This window comes from Zalophus californianus, chromosome 5, assembly GCF_009762305.2.
Source record: "Zalophus californianus isolate mZalCal1 chromosome 5, mZalCal1.pri.v2, whole genome shotgun sequence".
NCBI classification, from domain to species: domain Eukaryota; kingdom Metazoa; phylum Chordata; class Mammalia; order Carnivora; family Otariidae; genus Zalophus; species Zalophus californianus.
Window position 1 is genome coordinate 26,053,945 of NC_045599.1, and position 9,214 is coordinate 26,063,158.

Genomic DNA, 9,214 nt, shown 5'->3' on the forward strand with positions numbered 1-9,214 from the left:
GGCAGACTGGACGGCTGCAGCTCTACCCCTGGGAATACAGGATGATGGGACCCTCTAGAACCCAGTCTTCTGAATATAATTGCCGACCAGCTTTTCGGCCCCTTTTGTTAGGAGATGAGGAAGAACTCTCCCCGGCCACAGTGCTCTGGGCTCCACCAAGAGGGTTTCTGCCTCCCTCCTTGAACTGGCAGTGGGATTGGTCTGCCAAATTCTTCTCACTGGCCAAGAAGAGACCTAGTTACAGATTTTTACACCATCCTCCTCCGAAGAAAATCCTTGAAAGTCATTTTAATTCTCCGGCCAGTCCTGGAAGTTTCATTCATTCATTCATTCATTCATCCATTCATTTATCACCCACCATTTAACCTGCACCCTCCCTGCTTCTGCTTTACTGCGGCGAGGAAACCATGCTCAGCCCCCGCCCATGTTCCTGCAGCCCACATCCCCGCTAAGGCCTGCTGGATCACTGGAACCCCACGACCTCCGTCACCAGGGAGACGGAATGCTCAACCAGCACGGACGCAGACTCTCCCTCCAAACTCAGCGTGTTTTCACACAGACTGTGCTCACTTCAAGGGTAGGACAGAGGTGCCTGGGTGGCTCAGTCGGTTAAGTGCCAGACTCTTGGTTTTGGCTCAGGTCCTGATCCCATGGGTCGTGAGATCAAGCCCTGTGTCCGGCTCTGTGCTCAGACGGAGTCTGCATGGATATTCTCTCCCCCTGCCCCTCCCCAGCTCACGCTCTCTCTCAAAGAAATAAATAAACCTAAAAAAAAAAAAAAAAGTAGGACAGAGGCCAGCAACAAACTGAATCAGAGTTGTTTATTTTTGTTTTATTGGAACATAACCCAATCTGATATAAATATTGATTTATCAAATTCTTCTTCATTTCATAAATAAATATTAAGTTAACAGAGATTTTACAGAATGTTGTGTTAAATAAGGTTAAAGTACATATTTATTTTGCCTGGAGCAAACTGGAGGAAAATACTTCAAAGATCGGGTATCTGAAATATGTCTCAAAACATTTTATTTTTATGCCTTCTGCTTGTGTAAGGTGGTAAAGTAGTAGGACGCCTGAAATATCTACTTTGCCTCTGAAGTTTAAGTCTACGGATCATTAAGGCTCCACTGCTGGTTGGCCCTCAGTCTGATTGCAAAAGAAAACATTCTTCTCCTCCTCCAAAATCTTTCACTACAAGAAGTCAGTTTTGTCTCAACTTTCTGTTGTCCACTCGGTGTTTATGACACCAAGAAACACTTGCAGGTAGTCTAGGAACTTTTTCACTCTCCATCTTTCTCCTCCACACTTTTTCTGTGAAAAGAACAGACAAGAGGTATTGTAGGAAAACCGTCAGTTCTTGTCAAACAGGCACAACCAGACAAATATACTTAAGTTTCCACCGAACGTCTTCAACTTACTTTTTGGAGGTCTATGTGTTCTTTTATCAAAGACAAGTTTTGGAATAATTTATCCACAGCCTCCCCTTGTGCAGTTTGGTTCTTCAATATGTCTATACCCTGAAAGACTTCTTCAATGCACAATTGGTGCTAAGTGAGGAAAATTTTTTAAAATATAAATAATCAAAACAAGCTATCAAAATTTGGTCCAAAAATTTAGACTTTGTTTTGTGGAGGTTATACAAGTTCCTTTCTCCCAAGAGTATTTCACTTGTTTTTTTTCCAGGTGGGACACCACCTCATACTGACCTATAATTTCTTCCTTTTTTTTTTAAGATTTTATTTATTTATTTGAGAGAGAGAGAGAGAGCACAAGCGGGGTGGGGGTTGAAGGAAAGGGCCAAGCAGACTCCCCCCTGAGCAGGGAGCCAGATGCAGGGCTCGATCCCAGGACCCTGAGATCCTGTCCCGAGCCAAAGGCAGATGCTTAACCTACTGAGTCACCCAGGCGCCCTGAGCTATAATTTCTATAAGTAAATGACGTTTATATAATTACTGAGGAGTTTGACAAATGATATAAATTAAATGCTTAATGAAAAATAAAGTGTTTAAGAAGTATAATGCAACTACATTACTGATTTACCTCACATCAGAGTTTCCTCTGACAGTTCTGGCTAGTAATTTTATTCTGTTTAGACTAATGATATCACATCTTTAACATTTTAATATGACCATGACATACTTCAAAGGTATATGATTCTATTAGAGTTAAAATCATTTAAGAAATGACTATTAACATAGGACTTCACTGTATATTTTAATGTCTACTGACCATAATTCTAAAAATACAACCCTAAGTTGCTAGTACTTTCAGAAAGACTTTAAAGTGAGAAAAGCCAAAGATAGAGGTGAATGGAGACTAGGAGGCACCTCTCACCCAATATGGAATTTTTCTGGAAAGAACGCTTGATCTGAGACTCTTTGAGATGGAGAATTGACAACATCAAAAAAGGGCCTGATCCAATTGCTTAATGGATTCTACTTAATATTGTAGAGTCATTCCTGACACCATTCCTAATATTCATAAGCACATACATTCACATCTGCATACATAAAAACAAAATAGATGAAATTAAATCATTCCAATGTTAACTAATGCTTTGTAGCTTAAAATAACGAAACTGATTCATGCAATCGTCTTGTCAAATCATAATTTAACTTACATTTTTATGTTCAGGAGTAGGAATCATCAGGTTCTGAAAAGGAAAGGAAATACATTCATTTTTAACGTATTGTAAGATTCATAACTTTTAATATAATGCTTCCTAGTAACATGGTTACCCATTATATATTACTAACACTCATAATTTCATTATTAATAGCAGATCTTTAAAAATCAACCACTGCCAATGATTACCCATGCTTTTTAAGTAGGAATCAAGAAGAAAATTACCCCATCGCCTATCAGCAGAGTTCGATGAGCGGAGAGCAGTGTCAAGGTCTCTGCGACCAGACTATTCATGGTACTTTCTACAGCAGTGACAGAAACATAGGCAGCCCCAAGAGCTAGCAAACTCAAATGCAGAAGCATTCTCATAGCTCTCAAATGTTCAGTGTTTGCCTTGGGCAGAGAAAGTGCATAGTACAAGATTGCATCCCCAACCAATTTATTCTCTATCTTTGAGGAAATGAATAATTTCTAACAATCAGATAGAGGATGCCTAATAATGGCATATCGTAATACGAAATGTTTCCAATGCTTTCTATCTTAAAAAATAATTTTACTTTTATCTTTTAATAATTATAAAAATCCCTACTTCCCCCCCTTTAAAAACATTTTCTATTACAAAGAAAATCTTTGGGTTGATACATCATTGCCTCACATTTGCATTTCTTAAAACCAGAAGATTGAATTTCCTCTTAAAAGATGTGTGTAAAAAAGAGAAGTATAATGCACACCACTAAATTTTATACCAGAATGTATAAATATTGGGAAAGTCTTTTTCAGGTTGACTAAATTCTATCACTGTTGTTACTAGACTGATCTGTCTTAAAAGGAATTTAAAAATACTTATGGGAAGATGGTGATTAGAGCAGAGACCATCAAAACTTAGCAGGGTCAAGTTCACTGGCAACTATGTTAGGATCCTTTCTGTTGCCAGTGACCAAAACCTTAACCCCAACTGGTTGAAGCCAAACAGAGAATTATTAGATCATACAACCAAATGGTCCAAGGTAGAGGCTCCCTTATATCTTGCTTGCCTTGGTGATTCTTCCTTGGCTCCGTTGTCAGGCAGCTCTCCCGCTGTGGTCCCAAGATGATGTCAAATCTCCTGGATCTGAATGTATCCTATTCCTGAGCAGCAGGAGAAAGAAATTTGTGCTTTTCTGATAGCTCAATCAGAAGTCCTAGCATTCAGCTTCCTTGCGACAAAGGCCCTCATGTTCACCCTTGAACTGTGGCCAGGAGTATGGGTTATACTGATTGGCTCTCCCTGTAGCTGAAAGCAGGCTTCACCCCACCCAAGTTGCTAGCTGGCTGTGCAAATCAATGGAATGTACAGGTGTGACACAACACAGATGGTGGGGCTAAGTAAACTGCAGCATTGAATGACCTGGCAGATGCTTCTCAGATTCAGCTGATCGTTGCCATGTGACACCCTTGGACTTCTGTTGCTAGATCATCCCAATTTTTAAAGAATTCAAAAGCCTGATTATTATGTATAACCTCCTGATTTTTAAATGCTGGCAATTCATATTTAAAAAAAAACAATATAGGGTACCATTGTGCAGCCTCTGATTTGCAGTATAGCTGTAGGTCAAGTGGGAGGGCTAGTTACTAAAAAGCCCCTTCTATTCAAAATATTTCTCCTAAAAATATTTTATTATGGTAAAATACACATAACATAAAATTTAACATCTCAACCATTTTTAAGTGTGCAGTTCAGTGGTATTAAGTACACTCACAATGTTGTACAATCCATCTTGCAAAACTGAAACTCTACATCCATTAAACAACAGCTATTTCCCCTCTCCCCAGCCCCTGGCAATCATGCTTCTACTTTGTGTCTCTATGAATGTGACTGTTCTGGTAACTCATATAAGTGGAATCAGATGGCATTTGTCTTTTTGTGACTGACTTATTTCACTTAAGATATCTTCAGGATTCATCCACATTGTAGCATTTGACAAAACTTGCTTTCCTTTTTAAGGCAAAGCAATATTCCATCATACGCATATACCACATATTGCTTATTCATTCACCTGTCAGTGGACATTTGGGTTGCTTCCATCTTTTGGCTATCGTGAATAAGGCTACTATGAACATGGGTGTACACAAATATATTTCTTAAAATGTTGTCATAATTCATTAACTTTTCCTCTGTGAGACTGATCTCCCAAACCCGACTTCAAACTCTCTCATAGCAAAGACTATAAAATAATGTATTTAAAAGAACTTTATTAATGTAAAACTCCATACAAAAGTTTATTATTTTAATCTCCTGTGCAGAAGGAGAACTCCAAGTAATTTTTGTTGATATTGCACCCTCACGGAAGTGGAGCATCATCCCCCTGAAGTGTGGGATACGCAGTGACTTCATTTTAAAGAATACAGTATGGGGGGCAGCTGGGTGGCTCAGTTGTTAAGCGACTGCCTTCGGCTCAGGTCATGGTCCAGGGGTCCTGGGATCGAGCCCCGTGTCCAGCCCCCTGCTCGGTGGGGATCTGCTTCTCCCTCTCCCTCTGCCTCCCGCTCTCCCCGCTCATGCTCTGTCTCTGTCTCTCTCTCTCTCAAATAAATAAATACAATCTTTATTTCTTTATTTTTTTTAAAGATTTTTATTTATTTATTTGATAGAGAGAGACACAGCGAGAGAGGGAACACAAGCAGGGGGAGTGGGAGAGGGAGAAGCAGGCTTCCCGCAGAGCAGTGAGCCCGATGTGGGGCTCGATCCCAGGACCCTGAGATCATGACCTGAGCCGAAGGCAGACGCTTAACCATTTGAGCCACCCAGGTGACCCAATACAATCTTTAAAAAAAATAAAGAATACAGTATGGGAAGGAGATTATAAGAAGAGGAACTTTGCAATGGAGAAACCTGGCAAACCTCAACCAGGTGACCAAGGTCAACATCAACAGTGATAAGTTACGTTAATAGCAACTACTCTTAACATGATGTAATGAGAATGGCATTTTCTCTCTGTGGTCTTCCTCCCCAAACCTGATAACCTCTATCTAACCATGAGAAAAACATCGTACATATCCAAATTGAGGGAGAAAATACCCAGCCAACACACCTTAAAACTGTCAAGGTCATCAAAAAGAAGCAACGTCTGAGAAACTGTCACAGCCCAGAGGAGTCCAAGCATGGTGACCAAACGTAATGTGGTATCGTGGGTAAAATCCAGGAACAGAAAAAGGACAGTAGATAAAACTAAGGAAATTCCAAAAAAATGGTGGAGTCTAGTAATGTGCCAAAGTTGGTTCCTCAGTTGTGTCCAATGTACTATAGGAAACTGGGCGCAGGCTACACAGGAACTCTCTATAACATTGTTGCAACTTCTGCAACTCTAAAACTATTTTAAAATACAAGTCACCCAAGGGCTCTGGGTGACTCAGTCGGTTCGGCTCAGATCATCTCAGGGTCCTCAGATCGAGTCCTGCATCAGGCTCCGCACTCAGCGGGGAGTCTGCTTCTCTCCCTCTTTCTCTGGCTCTCCATCCCTGCTCGTGCTCTCTCTCTCACTCTCTCTCTCAAATAAATAAAATCTTTAAAAGAAAACATCACAAGTTGAGAAAAGCTAATGATTGCTTTTACTTTCATTATTAAAAAGACGTCGCATCCTGTAAATGTCATGCACTCAGGACCTTTTCACTAGACTATGAGCTACTTGAGTAGAAAGATTTTATTTCATTAACCTTTTTGTCCTCAAGGACTAGCCTATTATTGTAGGCACTCAATGTTTGTTGACAAAAAACCTGAATGAATAAGCAGGTACATGGTTGTGTTAGTTGAAAAAATTAATGTGAATACTGTGGAAACTCAAGGAGTCTATTCCCTGAGGCTGGGAGCCTGAAGTAATAGAAAAAGCAGACTCCTAGAAAAAAAGATAAAGCAACACTTTAAGGCTCAGCTGTAGAGACTAAGTCAATGTGAACTACTATGGCATTTTTAAAAACCTACATTACTTTAGGCGAATAGAAAATTAGCAATCAGTACTTGGAATTTTTAAGAATTACTAGTAATTACGTAAAAGGATTTCGAATAGTATTGGAAAGTTGTATTCGTGGGTAACATCCAAACTTTTGCCCAAAAACCTTTATCTCTATTAGTGGCTTCCAAATTGGCAACATATTTTTAAAATACTGATAGCTGTGGTTTTTACTAACTGTGTAGTCATTTAAGGTCAAATGACTTTTCTATGAACTGATTCTAATCAATCAACTCGGCATAATGCCCAAATTTTTCGTGGTGAAATGTAAAATGATAGCGTCTCTCTTTCTTTCTCTTTCTTTCTTTCTTTCTTTCTTTCTTCCTTTCTTTCTTTCTTTTTCTTTTTCTTTCTTTCTCTTTCTTTCTTTCTTTCTCTTTCTTTCTTTCTTTCTTTCTTTTTCTTTCTTTTTCTTTCTTTCTTTTTCTTTTTTACCCTATTCTAACCTCGATGCTTTCAATCCCCAAGCATATCTTTAAAGTAATTCTTTTTATTGAATAAATAACATTATAGGAAGAGAAACACAGAACTTCCTCCCTTGGCATAGCAACTGTCAGTTTTTTTATGACTTCTTCCAATCCTTACTAACACATAGATAGCTTCACAGGGTTGTAACCAATGAATATGTGCCACTTGTGTTTATCTTTTTTGCTTATAAATATCTCTCTTTCATGTATCTACTTATTATTTTATTTATTTATTTATTTATTTTTTTTTTTTAAACTTTTTTTTTTTTTTATTTATTTATTCATGAGAGACAGAGAGAGAGAGAGAGAGAGGCAGAGGGAGAAGCAGGCTCCCAAGGAGCAGGGAGCCTGATGCGGGACTCGATCCCAGGACCCTGGGATCATGACCTGAGCTGAAGGCAGACGCTTACCCATCTGAGCCACCCAGGCGCCCATGTATCTACTTATTATTTTAAAGGTTACCTGCTATTAGATGAAATTGGTATCTACAGTTCACTTCACCATTTGGATTGTTTCTAGTCTCCCACAACTATAAACAATGCTACCAGAAAGTTCTTTGTATAATCTTTTAAAATATTTCCTTATGCCAAGGAACTTGTGTGACCATTTTTACAGCTCTTGTTACATTTTACCAGATCACCCCTCTGAAAATATTAAATGGACAAAAAATAAATCCCTTGCATTTTTAGTGTTTTACGACTTACAAAGCACTTTCACAAACATAGCTTTGTTTAATCCTGCTATCAGCACTGCAGGATAGATTTCTTTCCTTGAAAGTTCTTTAGCACTGGGGTTTAATCATTTTGCTGATGTAATGAGCGAGATGAACCCCCATAAAAGGTGTGATGCAAGAAGCCGAGGTAATCAACTAGATTGATAAATATGTTGTTAAGCCTAAATAAGTAATACTGGTTAAAAAATAACTTATTTAGGGGATTTCAAGACAATGAGGAACAAAAATACTAAACAATGATAATGTGGGAAAAACAGTGATCAGAGCTGATGCATTTTATTGTTCTTGTGCTGTTTAGAAATTTCCTGAAGATATTAACTTTAGGGCAACCCTATCAGGTACCCTCCCTCTTTGGGAACTTTGTACCATCCCTCAATAAATTTTAATATCGCTCAATTAAAAAAAGATATTAACTTTAGATTTCACAATAGGCATGTGAAAAATATAAGAGGAACCACTAAAAGAACAGGAATAGAATGTACAACTTACAAACCAGTAGAATAAAACAAGGGCCAAAAAAAGCTCAATCAATCCAGAAACCAGGAAAGGAGAGAAAGAAGCAAACAAAAAGCACAGAAAGAGATATGAGAAATACCTCCAAATTTATCATGAATCACAATAATAAAAACAGATTAAGCTCATCTATTAAAAGGCAGATACTGTAAAATTCTACCAAAAATCATCTCTCTGCTATTTTCAAGAGATATACTTCACGTAAAATGACACTAAAAGGTTGAAAATCAAGGGATAGAAAGATATACTGGACAAATAGTAATCAAAAGAAAGCTAATGTATCAATATCAATACCAGAAAAAGAATTTGTGTCAGAAAGTACTATACAGAAAGAGATTCACTAGTAAGTATAAAATAGTATCTCATGATAGTTTTATTTTTCATTTCATTAATTATGATATAAGCAAAATAAAACATTTTCCAGTAATAGTTTACTGAGAAATAGGAACTTGACTAGTTTGCTTTTTCAGTTCTTTTTATTTTAGGGATTAATCATTTTTATTGCAGTTCATTTCTACCCCCTTCCTAGGGGTGTTCTCTTAGTTTCCTATAAAACTGTTACAAAGTTGAATTTTTTTGTCATGGAATCTGGCTACTTTGTCATGTCAACTTTTTTCTTCGGTTTGCTGTTTTTTCCTGAAGTATTTTAAAGTAAATTACAGAAGAGCATGATGCTCCATCATTAACACTTCATATGTATCTCAAAAAGGAATCATTTTCCTACATAGCAAGATACTGTCACATCAAATATAATGAAATTAACAATAAAAAATTTTTAGCATGTAATTTCTGGACTCCATTCAAATTTCCTTATGTATCCCCCAAATTCCCTTCATATCTCTATGTGCAAACAGGGATCCAACCCAGGACCATATGTTGCATCTTTT

General features: G+C 37.9%; 1 protein-coding gene across 1 annotated transcript; it reads right to left on the reverse strand.

Moving 5' to 3' along the window:
• Nucleotides 1-808: 808 nt before the first annotated feature.
• On the reverse strand, nt 809-3,035 carry IL5 (interleukin 5). The gene is made up of 4 exons (XM_027607206.2): nt 2,854-3,035; nt 2,624-2,656; nt 1,422-1,550; nt 809-1,314 (listed from the first exon to the last, which is right to left on the reverse strand). Exons 1-4 carry the CDS (start codon nt 2,995-2,997, stop codon nt 1,216-1,218), a joined length of 405 nt encoding a protein of 134 aa, XP_027463007.1. The 5' UTR covers nt 2,998-3,035; the 3' UTR covers nt 809-1,215.
• Nucleotides 3,036-9,214: the final 6,179 nt, after the last annotated feature.

What these genes read in the sequence shown, in the direction of transcription:
- IL5 (XM_027607206.2), bottom strand. Translation starts at nt 2,997, where the DNA reads ATGAGAATGCTTCTGCATTTGAGTTTGCTAGCTCTTGGGGCTGCCTAT. An exon ending in CTCTGCTGATAGGCGATGGG is followed by an intron (nt 2,657 to 2,853) that starts GTAATTTTCTTC and finishes TTTCCTTTTCAG; the next exon opens with AACCTGATGATTCCTACTCC. An exon ending in AACACATAGACCTCCAAAAA is followed by an intron (nt 1,315 to 1,421) that starts GTAAGTTGAAGA and finishes TTCTTTTCACAG; the next exon opens with AAAAAGTGTGGAGGAGAAAG.